This window comes from Accipiter gentilis, chromosome 24 (assembly GCF_929443795.1).
Source record: "Accipiter gentilis chromosome 24, bAccGen1.1, whole genome shotgun sequence".
In the NCBI taxonomy this organism is placed as follows: Eukaryota; Metazoa; Chordata; class Aves; order Accipitriformes; family Accipitridae; genus Astur; species Astur gentilis.
Window position 1 is genome coordinate 8814057 of NC_064903.1, and position 21803 is coordinate 8835859.

A 21803-nucleotide genomic window follows, 5' to 3' on the forward strand; every position below is an offset into this window, starting at 1 on the left:
CTCCCAGCTCCGAGCCCTTTAACAACTTTGTGGCCCTTTGCTGCACTCACTCCAATATGTCCATGACTTCCTTGTACCAGGGAGCCCAAGAACAGCTATCAAGCACTTTTTCTGGTTCTCCTCCTAACTCTTATAGTATGCTGATGCTGTTCCAAAGAGACTTACAAAGCTTATTCTTTGTCATCTGGCCTGTTTCCAGCAGTGTTGTCATTCCTCTGCCTACACTTACCATGGAGGATGTTTTCCAGGGATGGCTTTCTGATCAGACATCTTCTGAGTGACCTTACGGTCACTCTCTTGGTTGCCACTTTGCACCTCTCATTCGAATTGTGGGTTCAGAAATATTTATTAGAAGAACAGGTTATTGCTTCCATTCTGTAGTGATTCAGAGGCTGTGATTCTCCCTTGTTGAGACCTTCTGTGCTGCACTGGCAGAGTGAGGTCACGTTGTGTGAGTGTCAGTCATGACCAAAGAATGTTCTTGGATTTTGTTTTATTTTTCATACCCTGTAAATCTTTTACTGAAACCTCAAGAAATTAATCTCTTGTCTTCATTCCCTGTCCCCAGTCGATTTCCTTTTCAGAATGTGTACTTTTTCAGAAGATACAAGCATTAGGAACATGCACCCCTAATTCCTGAGGTTTCTTTGCCTTCTGTAATAATCACAGTTCATCTGTGTGCATTTATGTCTGCTTCAGAATAGATTCTGCAGATGGTAGTTTAAAACTGATCAGTGGAAGTTTTTGGAAGCACTTATGCAGACAGTGCTATGACTCAGATGGTGGCATGGGGCCGGTCTTTTCTATAGCTGATACGATGAGCAAAGTAGCCGGAAGCCACTCTGTAACTTCTTGCTGTTCCAAAATAATAATAAAAAAAATATAACAAATGAGTAAAAATATATATGCATAAATATGTATATATACACACTGACCTTTACGAACACTGCTGTCATCCTCCCTTTTACCTTGTCTGCCTCTTGTGCTTTGAAACTCCAAACCAAAGTTCTTTGTAGCTTGGTTGTTTCTCCCGTTGTCCCCAAAACCTGCAGTAATATCCCTAGAATTTTCAGTCATTTACTTAATAACAAGTCAGGATCATGTATCTGTTAAATTCCCACCAGTTTTGTTGTCAAATCCCTCCGCGAACTATGATGTGAACTGGTTTTCAGCTTGTGTAAAGCAGTTCAGAGCAGCTGGACTGAGAAGGCTCTGTTGATAAAGTCAGTTAGAGTGCCAGGCTGCGTATGAGCTGCTATTCATGTAATGCTATATTGCTTCTAATCTTTGAAGGTTTGTCTTCTGTTGTTCCCTTTTTAAAAGATAGTTTTAGAGAAGCCCTGCAAGTTGGTTTGGTCACCTGCCTCGCATTTGGCTATATTTAGACACAAAAAATAGTAAAATAACGCACATGATTAGTCAAGTGGAAACCTGTGAAGTTTTTACAGTCACTGGTAGTGTTTCCGATTTACCTTCCATGCTCAAAACCTGGCCCTTACCATCCAGATGAGCTGATAAAGAAAAGTCCATTCGAAGTAAACTGAGCTGAACATATACTGCAGCATAAATCTGACTGCGTGATGTGCTCTCCTTTCCTTTCATGTGCCCAAAAACACGTGGCTGGAGCCTTTGTAGACAGAAGAAGTCAGACCCCAAGGCCTGACCATAATTTCTGTTCCATCAGTGTCGAAACTCAGCAATGACTGCTCTGAAATAAGCATTAAGACCAAGAATTTTTTTGGCCAGGAGCAGGGGGATGAGGCACTGCTGTGCCTCACTGCCTCATGAAAACAGTTTAAAAGATTTAAGACATATATTTAAATGGTGCCTGCTATATTCTGGCTCTTGTTTTTTGAATGCAGAAGGTCTGGATTTTGGGGCTGGCTGCTTAAATGATGAATCAGCTGTTCAGAGTTGCATGGGAAATGGGAAGCTTCTGGCTATTAGCATGTTTCCTAAAAGCTCAGTAGGGAACGGGAGGGAGCAGAATGTGTGTCACTCTAACTAAAACCACCCGATCCAGGAGAAATCTAGGGAAACTGTAAAAACAAAACAAAACAAAAAAGCTTGAATGCTGCAAGTTGCAATGTGCAATGTTTCTTTTCCTGCAGAGTGACCTATGGTCTCTGGGAATCACTGCTATTGAAATGGCCGAAGGAGCTCCTCGTAAGTGATTTGGTATAAAGATGGGGGTGTCTATGCTTTGTGGATGTGTTCTGTGTTAAAATAACTCATGCTTGGCTAATGCACAGATGTACAAAATTCTGGTTCTGGCTGTATCTTTAAAAATAATCTATGACTTTTTTCTCTTTTGGGCTCTTTTGCTTTCCTCTTCGATCCTTTGAGTCTATATTTTGATTCCTTGCCTTCATTTCCTAGGGAAACAACATTTTTTTTCTTAGAACTCTTGTAAGCATCACTTTGTTGATCACTGCCTGTGGGTACAGCTAAGCAGAAGCGATCGACACATTAGCAGAAAAAATTGACAAGAGTGGCTTTGGGTTTAGGTCACTAAAAAAAAAAAATATGTCAGTGGGAGAAGCTAGGCCTAAAGGTTTTATTTTTACTCTGGGACTGACTTGATTCTCACAGGTTTTGGGATGAATACTGTATTTGCTCACGTAATGGCTTCGGTCCACGACCACATTCTCAACCCGACGGCAGATTGCCGTACTTTTCCAGCCTGCCCTCACCTCCCAGCTGTCCCTCTCGCTCCTCCGGTTAGCCTCCTGCAGCCGCCGGGCAGAGATCGGCGGCTGCAGCGTGGACGCAAAGACCTCGTGCATTTTTGTTTCCACGGAAGAGCGGTTGCTTTGCCCCAGCACCCGCGAAGCAGATGTGATGAGATGGGGTATCTGGTCACTGCTGAGAGCACGGGAGACGAAATAAATTATCCTCTGGCCTGAGCTTGAGAGCACGTAGGCTGTGTTTTTTAAAAAACACGCTTGGCTGTTCGCCCGTCAGACTTGGGTTTTAGCAGCGCTCAGGAGCCAGCTGGAGTTCAGGAGCATTTTCAGACACTGCTTCAGCCTAGCTGAAGCTTAGTCCTGAGACATCGGTCCGTAGGGAGGTTTTTTCGAGAGAGACTTTGTAGCTTTGCATGCGAATTCCTCGTGCCACTTGGATTTGAAGTTCTTGCTAGTTTTGGCAGGGAAATGCTGTGGATTATATTGTGTTGCATTGTATTTTGTTTACTGTAGTACAACAGTGGGGAGTCTAGGACCCTCCCTCCCCAACTGCATCACGTGCTATTGAAAATACAAAGGAAAAAGTCAAAAAGAGAACCCAGATGTGAGAAACGACAGCAGGTGGATACAGGCAGAGAAATTAAGAGAAGGCAGTGAAGGCTTTACCAGACCACAGTCCCCTCACTTTTACTAGTTCTGTAATGCTGTAAGCCCATTCCTGTTAAGAGAATCACTGCTGAACACCTGTATATCATTAGAAATCAGCCTCCATGTAGTTCCTATCCGTTGTCATTCGGTAGCTCTGTTTTGTGAAAGAAGACCTCTGACCCTCGATATTTCTCTGTGACAGATGGAGCACACTCATAATTCCAGACAAAATGCCTAGGATAGATGAGATGTGACGGTATTTACTTTCTGCAGAGTTCTTTGTAGCTTCAACTTTCCAGAACAGTAACAGTAAAGAGAAATACAGTGGGCTGGAGAGAAACCAGCATCTGAATGCATGAGTAGAATCTGTTGCAGATTGTCTAATAATGGTGCTCACACTCCCGAAAAACAGAATAGATTAAATGTGTGCTTAGTCATTACACTCTGTGCCAGTGATGCAGTTTATGAGCTCTCTGCTTCCCATCAGGTTTTCTTCATCCTGCATTTTCTCTTTATGCCATGAACGATGTAGCTAAGAGTTTGGTTAAAATTTAGCTTCTCATTTATCTGAACCATAAGCCAGACATAATAAACTAAATAAGTATTTCAATCCCAACTTTAACTTCTCTTTATGTGAAAACACCCGTTGGTGTATTAGAAAGGTGAGGTTTTTTATGTCCTTCTGAAGCCTTATATATAAAAAATATGGAGAAAGTTGTACTTGCTCCTGCTATGCAGCCTTTCTTTCAAATCTCTTCTAACTGACAATAACAGCATATTGTCGTGAAAGATTTCCGTGTACTCAGAGACTTTATTTCTTGGCTATGGTGTGAATTTCGTTGACTAACGGTGCGGTTTTGCGGCGGATGCTGTGCTGCTGGAAGTAGGAGTATTTGTGGAAGACTGTTCCTCTCCGTCGGAAGAGCCAGGCTCCTGGGTCAGCGTGGTCAGGCTGTGGGAGGGACGCAGGGGGGGTCGTGCACCCTTCAATAGCTTGTGGTTTCCTTTGCAGCCCTGTGTGACATGCACCCCATGAGAGCGCTCTTCCTCATCCCACGGAACCCACCCCCAAAGTTGAAATCCAGAAAATGGTAAAGAGATGTGTAAAAACTGTATTCTTGCTGCATTGGGCTTAGGAGGATTTTGAGCTCTCTTGTCCGAAGACAATGATCTTGTTAAATCCTACTGTAACCTATGAGGTCTTTTCCTAGGCTGTTTCTAGTGCTGGGTTAAGCCACAGGCGCAGGCGTAGTTTACCTTTGGGAAGCAACACCTTTCTTTTGAACTCTGCCTAACCTGTGGCAGTCGTTGCAGTTGCTAAAGTTTGGCACGGGTGGCTGAAATTGCAGTATAGGCGAGGCTTAGGTGGGCTGCTTGGGGTCAGTGCTGTGTCAGAAGACTGCATGGACGTTGTGGGGCTGATGGCAGTCACTGTGGCCTACGGACAATTAGCTTGTCTTTTAAATGAAGTGTATAAAAAAAAATCTTCACCATACCAAAAGGGTGTAAGGGCATTTTTGAAAGAGTTGCACTGACCAGATTGTGGGTTTTTTTGTTGATGCGGATGTAAATTCAGGGTAACTCCACTGAGAGGGCGGTTGGGGTGGAATTCCCCATCGTTCACCCTCAGCGCTGTGCTGGTCTCAGGAGGCACACTGGTGGCAAAACTCAGATTGTTTCGTGCAGTGCCAGTGCAAAAGGAAACCTTGCGAAGTTAGTGCTTTCCATTACTCAGGGGTAGTGCTTTGTGCACGAGTTGAAAAGGATTATTGTTTTCCTCCACTTTTCTGTCTTTTTCAGGTCAAAGAAATTCCTAAACTTTGTTGAAAGCTGCCTTGTAAAAAATTATTTGCATCGTCCGTCCACTGAAACCTTGCTTAAGCATTCTTTCATCCGAGACATGCAGAATGAACGTCAAGTGCGCATCATGCTGAAAGACCACCTGGACAGGACCAGGAAGAAAAAAGGAGAAAAGGGTAATGTGGAAAAAAAAAAAAATAAAAGGCACTGCAGAGAGTAGGTCCTCTTCCAATTGTGGCAGCAGAACACAAGGCAGATGCAACTGAAATACTAAAATGAGGAAGACTGTGAGAAAGGGTTTTCCTTGATAACAGTGGGGCCGTTTTGGAGGTCTCTTTGCCAAAGCCCAGGTTCTTAATGGTGTTTAAGTGCTAAAGTCTTTGGATCCTGACTAACCTGATTCACTGAGAGCAACCCTACTGCTAACGTGAGCGAAGAGTCCAACTAAAGTCTAGGTCACTATTTTGTTGAGTATCTAAGTAGTATTCAAGGAGCGTTTCTTAGTCTCTTAGTTCGTGTGTCTGTCCCTGATGCATTTAATGTACCTGTCTCATCTCCATATAATTTTAGCCTGTGAGTTCTTTGGGGGCAGAAGCACTCTTCAAGCGTTTTGCAGTGGAGTGCGCAAGAGACCTCAAGAAGGCCTCCAAGCTCCAGCAAAACACAAACGAATATAATGAATCATCTACTTCACAGGGTGGCTGAAGAAAAAGAGAGAATCTGAGTTTGTTCCAAATGCTAGTGTTATTCTTCAGAGCAAAACCTGGCAGAAGCAGTGCTGGAGTGGGGATGATACTTGTGTAGATGCCTGTGCACAGCAGACTAAGGTCTGTGCAAAGTCGAGTGAGAGCTGTAGCCTGTTGACCACCGATTTTCCCTGCCCTCTCTCCCCTCTTCCTCTTCTGAATATTTTATACTGGCAGGGGCACTGTGAAGATCATTGACTGTGAGGGCAAACTCAGAAAGCACTATGCGGTTGGAAAATGACTTATAAACTCCAAGTATTGATTTGACAACAGGAATATTTGTGCCTAAAATGAAATTGCTGTTGCAATGTAGATTTACTGACTGCAATAGTAGTTGCAAATTCTGCCATCTTTCAGCTATGAATCTCAAAGCACATTCGAATGGAAAGATAGTGAGCTAGAGTTTCTCACAAATGTCCTTGCGGGGGGCAGGGAAATGCAATGATAACAATCACTTCTTGATAGATAGTTATATTTTGACCTGCAAAGTGCTGTTTTTAATCAAAGCTCCCCTGAAAGGGAGAACAGTGTGAAATTACCAAACTATAAGCTTCAAAATAGTGACTTAAAAAAAAAAAATTAGGTCCCACTTTAGCACGCCATATAGCCAGCAATGGAGAGTAGGACCAGTTTGAAATTATCCCTGAAAAGCTGCCTTCATGTTGGTCTGGAAGAGAACTTGAAAAGTGTGGGTCAGCTTCTTCTGAACCGCTGTGCTAAAACTAGCATTAATTTATTCTCCTTGTTTCTTTTTTTAATTATTCACTTTAATACAAAAGGAAACCTGGATTTACTGAAGTCTTCAGCTTAGCCATAATATAGGTATACAGTAGCAGAGAAGGGAAGTACCAGTCTTATGTCCTATCTAAATTTCTTTCTGAAGAACCCCTCTGCTGGTGGTGTTATGGGGGTTGGATTTCTCTGTGGGTTTAGCCTAATTTATTTCAGATCATGGAAATAGGTTAGTTTTGCAAAACTAATACAGTCAGTCAGGGAAAAGGTGGGAGTGTGTAAAGGGGCTGCCCTGAAACATTACCTGAACTAGATTTTGAATTATGTACGTGGATATCTTACGTCCCCTCAGTCTCCCAGTGCAACCTGTGGCTTTGAAATTCCTGCTGAGCTGCACGTAGTTCAGGTTGAGTGCTCGGAAACAAAGTTCAAGATCGTGTCTTAAATAACAGCATCCTCCTCTGGGGTTTGTTTATTGTTCTCTTTTTTAGAAGAAACGGATTATGATTACAGTGGAAGTGAGGAGGAAGATGATGAGCTGAATGAAGATGAAGGAGAACCAAGGTTAATTTTATTACTGGAATAGAAACTTTGACTGCCCAGGCTGTTCCCATTGAAGGCAGCCCTCCTTAGTCAGAACGGCTTTCTTAACTTACTCTGAATCCCTTATCTCCTGTATCCCCTCTGGTAGCTTGAACTGTTTCGTAGCTATCAAATACAACTGCTGAGTATAAGATGTCTGTAATAAGCTGCTGCTTAGTTCCCCTGCACTAGGGAGGAAACTCTCAAATGAAGGACCCAATAATCAGCTTCGGGCTGTTTTGTAGCACAGTAAGTGCGGATGCATAGTCAACGTGCCAGAGATTTATCGGAACATCTTAATTTGCTAACGCGGGACAACAAGCAATTCCCAATGCGCCTTGTATTCTCTCTTTAATATTATGTTTAGTCATGTAGAAACCTCCTCTTTGTTTCAGCTCCATAGTTAATCTCCCGGGGGAGTCAACTCTCCGCCGTGAATTTCTGAGGCTGCAGCAGGAGAACAAAAACCGTTCTGACCCTCATCGCCAGCAGCAGCAGCTGAAGGACCAGGAGAAATACAAGAAGCAGTTGCTGACAGAGCGGCAGAAACGGATCGAGCAGCAGAAAGAGCAGAGGAGGCGGCTGGAGGATGTAGGGACTGGCTTGTATTGTTGTTCCGCGTCTCATCACAAATAAAAAATGTGCCTGTAGAGAGTAGGCTTTGAAAGGCAAGAAGGCTGTGTTAAATTGTCAGTGCAACCTGGATTGTAGTCTTTAGCCTTGGGAGAACTGTGTCGCTTTTCAACACAACGATTTTAAATTATTTTAAATGGGCTCTGTCCTTTTCCTGCTGACAACCTGCCCTGAGCTTTGGGAGCAGAAGAGGAAGGGCATTTTGGTTGAGTGAGTTTGGTGGTGGAAGCCCAGGCAGACAGGGTGAGAGATCCCAATTTTCTTTCTCATGCGAGTTGGCCAATTTGGAGTCTGTTTGACCCAGAGTCCTGGTCCTGCTTCTGTTTTAAGATGTTAAAAGATAGCTGCTGCCTTTTCAGCTGTCTGACACGCTATGGTGTTGGAGGCATTGCTAAATCACCAACGTGTCTCTTCTCATGAGTATCTGTCGAAATTCAAGCTTTGTGCAAACGCTTCAGAGCTGGCGTTTGTGAAGCATAGTGCTGCTCTAGCAGAATGGGGGGGACTCTGGAAAAACCCTTCCTTCTGAAAATGATGGGAAGACATTTGTCATTAGGTTAGCTGCCAGCCATCACAGAGGTCTCGCGTGCCTGCTTAAATGAACGGCAAATCTGCCCTCGGCTGCCAAAAGGGCAAAAGTTTCACTTCACGGTTGGCAGTCGTTGTGGTGGCAGCTTGTGGCTGTCTGCTTCTGCTGTGCAGTGTATCGGGTATCCCCTAATAGTGGCTGCATAGCAGGAAATGGGCTTTGTGATTAATGAGCACTGGCATAAGTAATTGGTGGGTACAAAAGTAAAGTAAAATAAGCAATGTTATTCCCTGGCTCTCTTCCAGCATCAGAGGCGAGAGCAGGAGCTACGAAGGCAGCAGGAGTGTGAGCAGAGGTGGCCAGAGGCTAAAGCTGTTCAGAGGAAAGAGGAGAGATGTAAAGAAGACAAAAGGGCTGTGGAAGATGAACGATTCATAGCAGATGGACAGAGGAAATCAGAAAAGAAGCAGGTATGAAAAGAGTGTTTACTGACAGCAATTCACAGCTCCCTGTTCCTGTAGCTGATGTCTTTCTCAGTTCCCTGAGGGTGTTCCCGTTCTCTGAGTCACAGACCAGAGAGAGACTTTTTTAATGCATTTACTGCCTCTTGGTCTGGGATTCAGCCTTCTTTCCAGTTAACTTACTTGTTACTGAGTCATCCTCTTTATCTACAGCAATGACACTGCCTCTCCCACTTCTGTCCCTGCTGTTTCTGCATGCTGAAATGGTCTTCAATCACTTCAATCTAATGTAAAATATCTTTACCCTGAAAGCTTCCAGCATCAGCTCAACCTAAGCTTAAATCTCCAGTCTTCAGTTTCTGTTCGGGTTGTAACCAGGACCGTTTCTTTTTCACAAATAAAAATGGAGCAGAGGTTAATTTTAATGCTGAAGTCTCCTTGTCAAGTCTGGCACGTTGGCCACAATGTTTTTCTAATGTTTCAGCAGCAAACTGATTTGTAATCAAACAGAAACATGGAGTGTTTGGTTAAAGCCATCTGGTTTTAGGAAAAGTAAAGAGAAAAAATACAATTTTCTGACGTGCTGTCTCAAAAGCCACGCGAGACAAGGGAAGAGATTCTTTTGACTCCCCTTGTCTCACAAGCACAGAGTGTTTGGGGTCACTTTATGCTTCCTATTGCTTGGGGTTGTGGCTCTTCTGTCAGCCCTGCTGGAACTGTGCTCGCTTTGTTCTGTGAAAAGCCAGTATTTCCAACAGTCAGCTTGGTTGTCCTCCAAGGCATTGGTCTCTCTGAGGTTCATCACTCTTTGCTTTCAGAAGGTGGAAGATGTGCAGCACAACAGGAAGGTGCATCGAACTCTCCCCAAAGATCAGACACAGCTGCTGTCTCTCCAGCATGACCACAAGCAGAAGAAAAAGGAGCCTTCCAAGAGTTCGAATTCAGCAGTGCATCCTCCATCAAGCAGCACAAGCAAAGAGGTACTGTCTCGGCCAATGTAGCATTTTGGTGCTTTGCAGTTTATGATGCTGTGGTAATGCTGAAGCAGAGAACAGACTGATCTTTAAATCTAAATCTGGAGCTTGACCTGTGTCTTACTACACGCTTATGCTGCAGTAAAGCCTTTGGTTTCCATTAGTGTAGAGGGTAAGGGAAAGGAAAGGTTGCTCTATCATTTCTACTTGAGTTCAGAGAAGGGTCTGACTGGTGAACGGGGAAACAAGGTCCTTCTGGTCAACCAAGTGTCATTCCCTTGTCTTCCAAAGAAGAATGAATTAAGGTAATATTATCTGAGGTTTAACAGATGTCTTTGCTTGAAGTTAGGGTTCACAAAATTCACCCAGACCCAGAATGGCATCGTGTCTCCCAAGCACAGATGTCTGTCCCCCGTGTCAGGCTCTGATGCCTTTTATTGTTCTCTGTCTCCCAGGATTTTAGGCAGATAAGATTTGATGGATCAGGGGTAGCCACATATCGTCCTTGATTAAGAGTTGTAATCCATTTCACTCTTTTGCTAACTCTGAGAGTATTTCTGCCCACCAACTTGTCCTGCTGACTGTTACCATACAGTGAAAAGCTATGGGTCTCATCATTCCTAGCACACTTATTTTTCTTTTTGGTGTAACCCTGATTTTTGAGCCCAGTTCTACAGCTGGTGCGGTTTGTTGTGTTACTAAAGTCTGGGCCGATGTCAAAAATCTCAGCAGCTCACAGGTGCCGCCTCAGGTGGCTGTGTCTAAGTAGAATAGTGGATGTGATGCATTCATGGCAAAGCATCTTCCCAAAATACCCAAGCAACGGCACGAGGAGAGCACATGCACATGTATGTAGGAGGAATGCAGAGTGCTGCTTCTTAACATCTTGCTGCAGTCTTTAAGTGACCTCTTTGTCACCTCTGTGTGTGTGCACATGTGTGTGTGCCTGCTGCAACTGGTTCCCTTAACTGAATTTTTCTATATTGATAAACAGTTAAACAAAACTGCTAGGATTGTTGAAATGCTGGATTTTTATAACTGAATAGAGTCTGCAAACAGCTAAGCAACAATATGAAATCAGGAAAACAAAAGATACTAAGCTGCTTCTTAGTGTAGCAGTTTATGAAAACAAGAGAATAATTCTGTTTGAAGTACAACTTAACTGTCAAAAACCCAAATGGCCTAGCTCCAAGGGCTTTATTGCGTTGTCTGATAAATCGTTACTGAAATTTGAATGAACTCCTCTTGAAATCAGTATTTGTCTGATGGCGGAGGGCTGGGTCTTATTCCAGCTGGGGAACAAATTGGGTGTGGACAGTGAAGTAAGCTGCTTTTGGTAAATACAGAATATCGAAGTCAATAGAAATGCTTTGCCTTTGCTAGACTGTTGGTGGGTAGGGAGAAAATGCAACTCCGTTGAGTTAATTTAACTTTCTTTTCTGCTTTGTTGTAGTTAGAAGTCAAAAGAACTGCAAAAAGTCAGCTTAGATGCTCATCTCTGGTTTTGGCATGTGTTTTGTAAATGAACCTGTTGTAGCAGAATGAAATGTATTATGGAATTTAGTGTGCAGTCACTGTTAACTTTTAATTTAGTGGTGAAATAAAATATCACTAGTTGCAGATAAAGTGCTGCCTGCCTTTTAGGTTCACAGCACGAGGCTCTTGTCGTTATGGCTACCATAATGTACTCTAGTTTTAAGGACAAATTATTTTACAATATTACTTATTTAATCTCGGAACTTCTTGGGAGTCACATATCCTTCCACTGAAATCATAATTAGTGGAACAGGGTTGCATTTTTTGGTGAAGTTTGAGACTTTGTAATTATGTCAGCAGTCATAATTGTTCACAACAATTTAAAAACACGTTAAAGTTTTGACTTTTTAACAGTGATAACTCAGTGCATTTGTTCTTGTTGATGTTGATCTTTCTCAGTTTATTAGCCAAAGAGATGCTGGTTTCTCTGTGGGGAGAGGTCTACATGGCAATAGCGATAGCCTACTCAAGAACGAATTTGGTTGCATACTTTTTAGAGCTCAGTGGCATTTGCAGGACCAATTGTTGATATACAAAAACTCTCCAGAATTATTGTTGCATTGAGGCATTAAAAGCAACCAACCAACCCTAAAGCCTTCCAAAGCCTCAAGCTTAATGTTCGGGGCCACAGAACCCTTTCTTGGGCGTTCCTCGTCTTTGCCATTGCATCCATCCTGCCGTAGGCAGGTCAGGGTGGATTTCCCCTGGTGTGTGTGGATGGGAGCTCACTCCATGCTCTGTCGGGTCCCTCTGGCACTGGAGCTAATGAGCTGAGAGGTCAGGACTCCTCGTCAGGCTCGACGCTGCACTAGTTCAGTGCCTGGTTAGGGGCTGGCGTCAGTTCTGGGAGCCCAAAGTGTTGGCTGGACGAGTTTGCATCTGGATCGTAATATATTACATGCCAGCACCCTTTGTGCACAGAGGTGGTAGGTATATTATCATATCTAGTTTTTACATTTTCTTTCTTGCTTCTGGTAAAATTTGCCTTTCGTTATTAGGAGTTGCAAGTAATGAAAATCTGGCCTCAAGAGAAGTATAACGATCAAGTTCACTGGGGCTAGAATTTCATGGTATTTGGCTGTGGTTGCTTGTTTTAATACTTTTTTTTGGGGGGGGGGGGGGGGGGGGGGGGGGGTTGGTGCTCTTTTTTTCCCCAGTCGAGATGTGTGAGACTAAGGGGAATAATTTTCCATCTCCTCAGCAGTTTCCTAGGCTGTGTTAAGAATATGCTTACCTTCCTGACACAGGCACAGACATCCAGATATAGTGAGAGATACCATTAAGAACGCCCACCCAGGCACACATAACTGGGTGTTTTTATGGCATTAATCTCTAGTTTACTGTGTAGAGCTGTTTCCAGGGTGCTGAATTGGAGGATATGCTAAAGATTTACACTAGAGTATGGGAATTAGTCACGTTGAATGAAACTGGAAAGAGTAGTGGGGTCAAAACCATAGGATGAAGAGTTTTGTAATGACCAATGCCCTTGGGAAATTAAAAGGACCTTTGTTCCTTCTAGATCACGTTCCTCAGTCTTTTCCATAGTGCAAGTAACATACCAAAAGATAGACTGTTGGAAGTGTTTTAAAGTAGAAAGCAACATGCAGTAATGTCAACGCTGTAGAAGGGGGTAATAAATGCACAGCAAAACAGGCTGCTTGTTGTCAAAGATAAGTAAATGCAGACAGATGATTCCTCCCAGCTAAAATCCCAGCCTGCAGCAAATGGGGTGGCCTAGAATACAGCAGATGGCAACTCAGACCCTTTTCCTTGCTGCAGTTTAGAAACTTGATGGAAAAGGAAGGGTTGCAACTGGAGAGGCAATGACGGTTCACGTTGAGCCAGGGCTGACCTCTCCCCGACGGGGAGGTCCATCAGAGTCGGTGCACGCTGTGCTGCTCTTGGAGCAGATCCAGGCTGCAAAGCCTGAGGCTCAGTGTGCAACATGCTGCTGCTTTTCTCCTTCTCAGGCCGAGGACCGAAAAAAGAAAAGTGACAGCATCCAGCCTTCCCTCCAATGGCCAGCGGTGCTGGGGCACGAAGCCATGCCACACGCCAGGATGGGATCTGGCAGCAGTTCCAGCCCTTGCACCCCTGCGCCACAGAGAGCCGTGTTAGTACAGGTACGGTACCGCTGCCCCAGATGGGGAGGAGAGAGCGTGGATGGTTCCGAAGCAGAACAGCGCATTGGAAACCTGATTCCCTTTGCTCCTGGCACAAACGACCGAGGCCTGTGCAAAGCGGCTCAGAGGTTTTTAGTGCCAACACGTGCTGCGAAGTTCTACGTAGAATTATACTTAGGCGCTGCAGATCGAGGTTAGATAACAGTTATTTTTATATGCGTGATGCCTCATTGCTGATTCCGTAATATTACTCTTAGACGTTTCAGAGAAGGCCTGAGTGACTGCACTGTTACAGTCCCTGGATGATGTATTATTTATATGGCGCCATAAATATATGTGGCACTTTACAAAACAAGTCCAAAGCCAGAATTTTTATCCCCGAAGACCATATAAACAAGCAAGATAGTTTGTGATCTTATGAAATAATCTAGAAGTATATGGAGATGCAGTAAGGACCAATGCAGAGTCAGATTTTGCCTGTGAATAGAGCCCAGAAGGTCTGTGACTTGAAAAAATTTCAGTATTAGAGGTGGAAGTGGTACTTAAACAGTTAGCTATACAGTGAAAGCACTCTGATAAAGTTCTGCATTGGAATCTTCCTCTCAAAACATTTTAGCTCCTGCTGTTTCTACCAGTTCTGGGAGAGGTGATTCAGGGCTCTCGCAGTGTGCCCAGAAACTCAGCTGCCTTTCAACATCCTAGTCTTTCTCAGTGTATGAAATAGCAGCTTAGACTGCAGTTACTTTTACTTTTTTCTCCAGCCTTTTGTGAAGGGTCTGTAAGCTTGTGTGAGCAAGAGAAAAACAAGACAGCAAGTAGGAATGGAATAAACTACTGTAAGTGTAAGGACAGCTCATTTAAGCTGGAAATCTCCACTGGCTTTGAAAACATGCAGTGGCAGGAATAATCTTACTGCCTTTACAGTTCCCCACAGCACTTCATTTGTACGTTCGTTCATCCTCTCAACGAGGATATACAGTCATACCACTTGTTTTATTCGTGGCAGCTGTCAGTTTGTGCTGGACTCCTGGATGGATGGGTGGATGTACAGCTTCTGACCCATCTCTCCAGTTGCTTCTGTGGGATTTAGCTAGTGGCACCCACCGCAGGGTGGGATTCAGATCAGGCTCAGGTGTTGTTTGTGTGCTGCTGTGGCATCTTGTGGCCTCTTTTCCTTGTGCATTGGATCCTGGAGTCAAAGGGGGAAGATCAGACAGCAGAGGAGGATGAGTTTCAGCTCAGCTGCTTTCAGAGCATGTCATGCTGCCTCACCACTGAGCCCTAGCAGCAGGGTGGGCCCATGTACTTCTTTGAGGCTACTTGCAATTATGGATTATTACTATGAGATTTGGTTGTATTATCCCAAGCTTTTCTTAAGCTCATCGCTGGCCCCTGAAATCTTGCTTGGCGTGAGCTTCTGGTGAACATCCTGCATGAAAGACTGTAGAATCACAGAATAGTTTGGGTTGGAAGGGACCTTTAAAGGTCATCTAGTCCAACCCCCCTGCAACAAGCAAGGACATCTTCAACTAGATAGGTTGCTCAGAGCCCCGTCCAACCTGACCTTGAATGTTTCCAGGGATGGGGCATCTACCACCTCTCTGGGCAACCTGTACCAGCATTTCACCACCCTCACTATAAAAAAATTTCTTCCTTATATCTAGTCTGAATCTACCCTCCTTTAGTTTAAAGCCATCACCCCTTGTCCTATTGCTACAGGCCCTATTAAAAAGTTTGTCATCGTCTTTCTTATAAGGGCCCTTTATGTACTGAAAGGCTGCAGTAGGGTCTTGCTGGAGCCTTCTCTTTTCCAGGCTGAACAACCCCAACTCTCTCAGTCTATCCTCATAGGAGAGGTGCTCCAGCCTCCTGATCATCTTTGTGGCCCTCCTTTGGAACTGCTCAAGCAGGTCCACATCTTTCTCACGCTGGGGGCCCCAGAGCTGAACGCAGTACTCCAGGTGGGGTCTCACGAGAGCAGCGCAGAGGGACAGAATCACCTCCCTCGACCTTCTGGCCACAATTCTTCCGATGCAGCCCAGGGTACAGTTGGCTTTCTGGGCTGTGAGCACACATTGCCGGCTCACGTCCAGGTCTCTATTCACCAGCACCCCCAAGTCCTTCTCCACAGAGCTGCTCTCAATCCCTTCATCCCCCAGTCTGAATTGGTACTGGGGGTTGTGCCAACCCCAGTGCAGGACCTTGCACCTGGCCTTGTTGAACTTCATCAGGTTCATATGGGCCCACCTCTCAAGCCTGTCCAGGTCCCTCTGGATGGCATCCTGTCCCTCAGGTGTGTCAGCTGCATCACTCAGCTTAGTGTCATCTGCAAACTTGCTGAGGGTGCACTCAATCCCACTGTCTGTGTCACTGATGAAGATACTAAACAATACTGGTCCCGATATGGGACCCCCGAGGGACACCACTCGTCACTGATCTCCATCTGGACATTGAGCCATTGACCACTACTCTCTGGATGCACCCATCCCGCCAATTCCTCATCCACTGAACAGTCCATCCATCAAGTCTATATCTCTCCAATTTAGAGATAAGGATATCGTGGGGGATGATGTCAAACGGCTTACAGAAGTCCAGACAGATGACATCTGTAGCTCTTGCCTTGTCCACTGATGTAGTCATTCCATCCTAGAAGGCCAGTAGGTTGGTCAGGCAGGACTTGCCCTTGGTGAAGCCATGCTGGCTGTCCTGAATCATCTCCCTGTCCTCCATATGCCTTACCATAGCTTCTAGGAGGATCTGTTCCATGGTCTTCCCAGACAGAGAGGTGAGGCTGACACGTGGGTAGTTCCTAGGGTCCTCTTTTCTACCCCTCTTAAAAATGGGTGCAATGTTTCCAGTCACCAGGGACTTCACCTGACTGCCGTGACTTTTCAAATATCATGGAGAATGGCTTGGCAACTTCATCAGCCAATTCCCTGAGGACTCTGAGATGCATCTCATCAGTTCCCATAGACCTATGTATGTTCAGGTTCCTGAGGTGATCCCAAACCTGATCTTCTCTTACAATGGGAGGGACTTTTCTCCCCCAGTCCCTGTCTTGTGGTCCATCCACTCGAGAGGTGTGGGAAGAGAGGTTGCCCATGAAGACTGAGGCAACAAAGTTGTTGAATACCTCAGCCTTCTCCTCGTCCATTGTTACCAGTTTGCCACTCTCGTTCCTCAGGGTGGGTGTGCTTTCTTTGACCTTCCTTCTCTGTCTGACATACCTGTAGAAGCCTTTCTTGTTATTCTTTGCGTCCCTTGCCAAGTTCAGCTCCAGCCATGCCTTGGCCTTCCTGACGCCATCCCTACACAACCAGGCAGCGTCCCTATACTCTTCCCTGGATACCTATCCCTGCTTCCACTGCCTGTACATTTCCTTCTTGTCCTTTAGTTTGACCAGCAGGTCTCGACTCATCCATGCCCGTCTCTTGCCTTCCTTTCCTGATTTCTTACAGCTGCGGACTGAGAGCTCTTGCACTCTGTGGAAGGTGTCCTTAAAGATCTGCCAGCTCTGTTCTGCTCCCTTGTCCCTGAGGGCAGTTTCCCAGGGGGTCCCATTGACTAACTCCTTCAACAGCTGGAATTTTGCTTTCCTAAAATTCAGGGTCCTGACTTTACTCTCCCCATATCCCTCAGGACTGCAAACTCCACCCGTACATCATCACCGCAGCCCAGACTGCTTCCAATCTTGGTGTCACCAATTAGCTCACTTGCCTTGGTGACCATCAGGTCCAGTATCACGTGCCCTCTGGTAGGGCTGTCTATTACCTGGCTTAACAAGTTATCCTCGATGCACTCCAGGAGTCTCCTGGATTGCCTACAGCTCGCCATGCCACTTTTCCAGCAGATGTCGGGGTGGTTGAAGTTCCGCAGCACGATATGGACAGTGCCTTGAAAAGCAAGACGTGGAAGTGCCTTAAAAATCATGCCCTCGTTAGCAGCTCCGTATACTGGCCGTGTCAAGCTCAGGACGTCCTGAGTCAGCATTCCTCGTAGCATCATTCTCGTGTTCTGCCTTTTTCTCAGGGTGTGCTTCACAAAGCACGCCACAGCTCTTCCTTCCCCAAGAGCCAGGGTCCTCACGGATCAGGCTCCCTGGCTCAGCTCTCCTCATCCTTCTGCTTCTGTTTGTGCCCTGGAGCGAGTCTGTGGAAGGCAGATAATAGCTGGCTGTTAGCATCTTTAAGTCAAAGGCTTCTTGTGCCTTTCCTGTTCAGGCTGCTGTTTGGTGATGATGGGAAAATCACCATTAGAGAGCTGTTGGGAGAGGAAAGGCCCCGTTTCACCTGATAGTTTTTACCTGGGAAAATATCTGTTTATCTCCTCACAGCCTTTTTTTCCAGGGCCTGTTCGTCATTTCATATTGTAACCGGGCTGAGTTGATGGCCTGGCTTGTGGCATCAAATATCTGGAGAGCTGTTGCAAGGTCTACAAGAAGGGCATTTGTATCTTAGCCTTGGATAGAGGCTGGCAGCTTCCTTGAGGTGACTATTTCAGCCCTGCAGTAGAAGTGGGAGACTCCATAGTTTATTGCAGGGTGTTTGGGGATCTGCAGGAGCACAGTGGCTGTACAGAGGATAGTCCTGCCCTGTTAAAATGCTGCTCCTGGGATGAAAGCAGCTACGTTCTAGGCTGGCTGCATCACCTTGGACAAGTCACTTCGTTCCTTTGCACCCTGTCAGTGCTTCCCTGGTTGGTGGTACTTCTTCCAGCTGCCGAGGGGAGTGGTGAGGAGTGAAGCAGTATTTACCAACCTCTTTCACGTTCCTTGATGGAAACTACGCTATAAAAATTGTGTGCAGTTTAAGGTGATGGCGTTACTTAAGGGTAATAGCAGCAAGTGATACACAGTTGTTACCGTGTGATTTCACTCCCTGCTGGTATCTGCCCTGTTACCTGCTCCCAAGTCAGTGCTCTAGCTGGTAGAAAACGTGTGGACGGGGAGAAGCCAATTTGTACTCTTACCTGCTGCGTTAGCCTGGAGACCAGATGAACTTCAATGGGTAATTTATAAATCCTCTGAAGGGTTGCGTTTCCTTTTTCTGGTTGGTAGCAGCTGTTGATGCTGGTAGGGGCATGTTTGGATATACCACCTGTATTAACTGTATGAAGTGTTAAGGCAATATGAGTGATGGACAAGTTAGTCACCTGGAGATTAAAAGATTCACAGCAATATGCTTGTGACGTTTGCAACGTGGGTGCTTTGTTGATTTAAAATAAAAGTGAACTGCGGAGTTAAAATGCAAGCTGAATTCATCACAGATGTCTGTGCTAAAGAACTTCCAGCCAGGTTTGTCAGAGAGGGATCATCTGTCATCACTGCTCTGCTCAGACAAAAGTGACTTCTTTTTTAAGTGATAGTATTGTGTGAAATTTTGTGGCACGTCCTGGTTGCCCAAATCTCTCTCACTGGAAATCTTAACATAGCCCCTGAGATGCAGGGAGCATGATTTCTCAGTGTCTTGGATCCTCTCTGTCTGGTAATGGAAATGTGAGATATTACCAGATCAGCCTGTACCGTTTCTACCTGTTTTGTGTTTGCTGCAGCACAGTAGCAGGTCTGGCTCTGGTTGTGCTGGTGTGGGATGAGCGGTTCTGGGCTACCAGCAGAATTTCACAGAGATTTCTTGAACAAAGTCACAGAGTCTGATTTTTCTGCCCAGCGTCTCCTGCCGCCTGGCTAGTGGAGGAATTTAGCTCGCATCTGAAATGAACTCCTTTTTTTAATTGACTCTGTGGTTTTACTGTAGGATTTGCTAGCTAGATCTCCTCTATTGTCTGGAGTAATGTGGCTGAAACAGAACAAGAAAGCTAACAATATTAGAAGAAATAGCTGTGCATTAGGTCATGGATTGACCCAGTGTCCCAGAGCAGATCTGCTTAGAAGTTTAAGAAAATCCTTTTCCTTATGCTGTTCTATAACAACAGTTGCACTTATCTAGCCCCTGTGTGTAGATTCAGTTCAAATTAGTAACTTAGGCATCCTCCAAAAAGCAGTGCGGCCTGTCTCTTTAAGACTTCTTGCTCCTAATCTTTTTAAACTAACTCTAGTAATCAGTTTTTTGTACTATATCACCTTATGTTATAATTTCAGGGACCAAAGGGTTGTTTTCCGTAGCTCTGTTAGGTGTGCCTTTATGGTCTGAAGACACGTAGTAGGTAGTACTTTGTCTACCAGTGCATGAGAGGAGCTGCTGTTCTTTCAGTATTACTTTTAAGAAAAACAGTTTAAGGCTCAAGTCTCAGTAGTTTAGAATCATTGTTAGGTTTTTAAAATCCACCCCCCCACGCCCCCACCCCCGAAATTATTTTATCTGTAAAACTTCAGGGGAATATCAAACACTATGATTTCAGGGGTTATCTGAGACATTTTTGGCTTGCTGTGGAATTGCAAGGTCTTGTAGGTCCTACAGAAATCATCACTGGGCATCAAAAGCAGGTGTCACTTCTTGGCTTTATATGGAATTGGTGTACTGGTCTCTCTCTGCCTGAAAAATGTATGTGGGTACCATCTGCAGAGTTTGGGTTCACCCAGTCACTTATATCATGATTCAGCAAAGCTCATCCATGCTTTTAAGTACAGTTTACTGGTAGTCTGCAGGGCTTAAAAGCTGGAATTTAGGAAGAAATGTAAGTACCTTGTTGAAAAAGTGGCAAGGAAAAAACAAAATATTCCTATATTCTGATAATAATACACTTGCTATAAAGCCTATTTCTATACCCGCGATGAATCATTTCAGGGGAGCACTTTGCTGTTGAGATAATTCTGGTTAACTAAAAACTATTATTAGTGACAATCATGTTGGACAAAAAAGTAATTTTGACAAAATGAAAGGACATGGATCATGAGATGTTATAACTGCTGAAAAAGCTATTTTCTGTGAAGGGAGTCAACAGAACATATTGTCCCAAAAAGTCAGAAAAAGCACCTCAATGTTTAACTAGGTGAACTTCTCAGGACTGTTTTTTGACAGTTGACGTTGTCATGCTGGTCTGCGAGGTTGTGATGGGATGTTTGAATGGATGTTTGGCATCTTTAATTAGTTTTACAATTACTACCTGTCAATATTTAAGTGATTTTGAACATTGTTCCTGTGAAATAATTAATATTGCAGCGTTATAGGGAGTTCATAATCATTTTATATTATTGAAAAGCTGTGCACAGTTCTCAGTTACTGTATTTTACTTTTTAAGACTGGGGAACTGGAGAATTTTATGGACTTGGGCTGATAAACCAATAAAGTATGCCTCTGAGTCATTCCTTGGGGAAACTGAACTGCAGCCGCCTCTGCTCTGAATTACAGTAACTCAGTTGGGCACAAGAGTTTGAACTTTGACTCGGACAAAAACTGCTAGGCCTGCAGGCGGTGGGGATGCTGGTCTTGCCACGCATTTGAGGAAGAGGTGCCTCCCAGCGCGGGAAGGTCGCCAGCCCGTCGCATTCCTGCGAGGTGCCGGTGTCTCTGGAGAGCCCCGGTCTCACTTTGCGTGGGAGATCTGATGGGATAAAGCACAAAGTGGTATACCTTGAGGCATTTCTCTAATATTTTTTTCTATTGCTGTAGCATTGAATTGGTTCTAGCGTAGCAATCCCTCAAGACGGGCCCAGCTCACTCGGCATTTTCGTGTGTTCTGTCTCGGTCTTCTGTCCAAGAGGATTTCTCATTTCAGGGAGGATCATTCAGTTGACGTTTTTAGCTCTTTGCCTTTCTTTCCCTTTGGAAGATGCCACTGTAATAGATCATTAGCGTGTAGATTTTAAAGGACCTTTCCTTCTTTTCTCTTTTTTATTTTTTTTCTTCTTTTAAATACAGAAAGAATCAGAGGACCAAATTTTGAGTATTTGAGCTTGAGTTTTGCACTGCTTACTTATGGTTCCCTTGGAATGAAGACTTTGTCAGGAAGTGGTTTGATTTCTTCCCTGCCCCCCCCCACTGTGATTAGAGCATTTCCTATCCTAATGCTCTAATTTCATACCTTTGAAGATATCTTTTAAACACAGGTGGTCGCAATGGGAGCACCTGGATGTGACTACCCACGAGGTGTAGTCTGAGCATAGTTTCTTATTTCTTTCTTACTGAATTTTCAGGTTTTGATTTTTTTCAAGTATTTGAAAAATCTGTTGCAGAGGAGGGCCAGGGCACCTTCATAACCACTGGAGCGTTGAAAGTGCTTCCAGCTGGCAGTTTTTTTCCATTGACTCTGGGTTGATGGTGGGCTTGCAAAGACTAGTTTGGAAGTCAACATCTACCTTAGGGGAGGTGGGTTCCCCAAGTGATTACACTTATCTAAATTCTGAACTGGAAGCATTGGTCAGGTTTGAATGAAATATACGTACTCCACAGTATT

General features: G+C 44.6%; 1 protein-coding gene across 5 annotated transcripts in view; it reads left to right on the forward strand.

Annotated features, from left to right (window-relative positions):
- Nucleotides 1-21803, forward strand: part of NRK (Nik related kinase) — a 106730-nt gene that overhangs the window by 48319 nt on the left and 36608 nt on the right. For 4 of the 5 annotated variants that reach the window (XM_049827567.1, XM_049827569.1, XM_049827565.1 and 1 more), the window contains exons 8-15: nucleotides 2112-2166; nucleotides 4348-4426; nucleotides 5136-5311; nucleotides 7105-7177; nucleotides 7591-7786; nucleotides 8663-8827; nucleotides 9637-9798; nucleotides 13299-13451. In XM_049827567.1, coding sequence (XP_049683524.1) covers nucleotides 2112-2166; nucleotides 4348-4426; nucleotides 5136-5311; nucleotides 7105-7177; nucleotides 7591-7786; nucleotides 8663-8827; nucleotides 9637-9798; nucleotides 13299-13451 — 1059 coding nt within the window. The remainder of the gene's footprint in view (nucleotides 1-2111; nucleotides 2167-4347; nucleotides 4427-5135; nucleotides 5312-7104; nucleotides 7178-7590; nucleotides 7787-8662; nucleotides 8828-9636; nucleotides 9799-13298; nucleotides 13452-21803) is intronic. The other variant, XM_049827566.1, reaches the window with a different exon arrangement.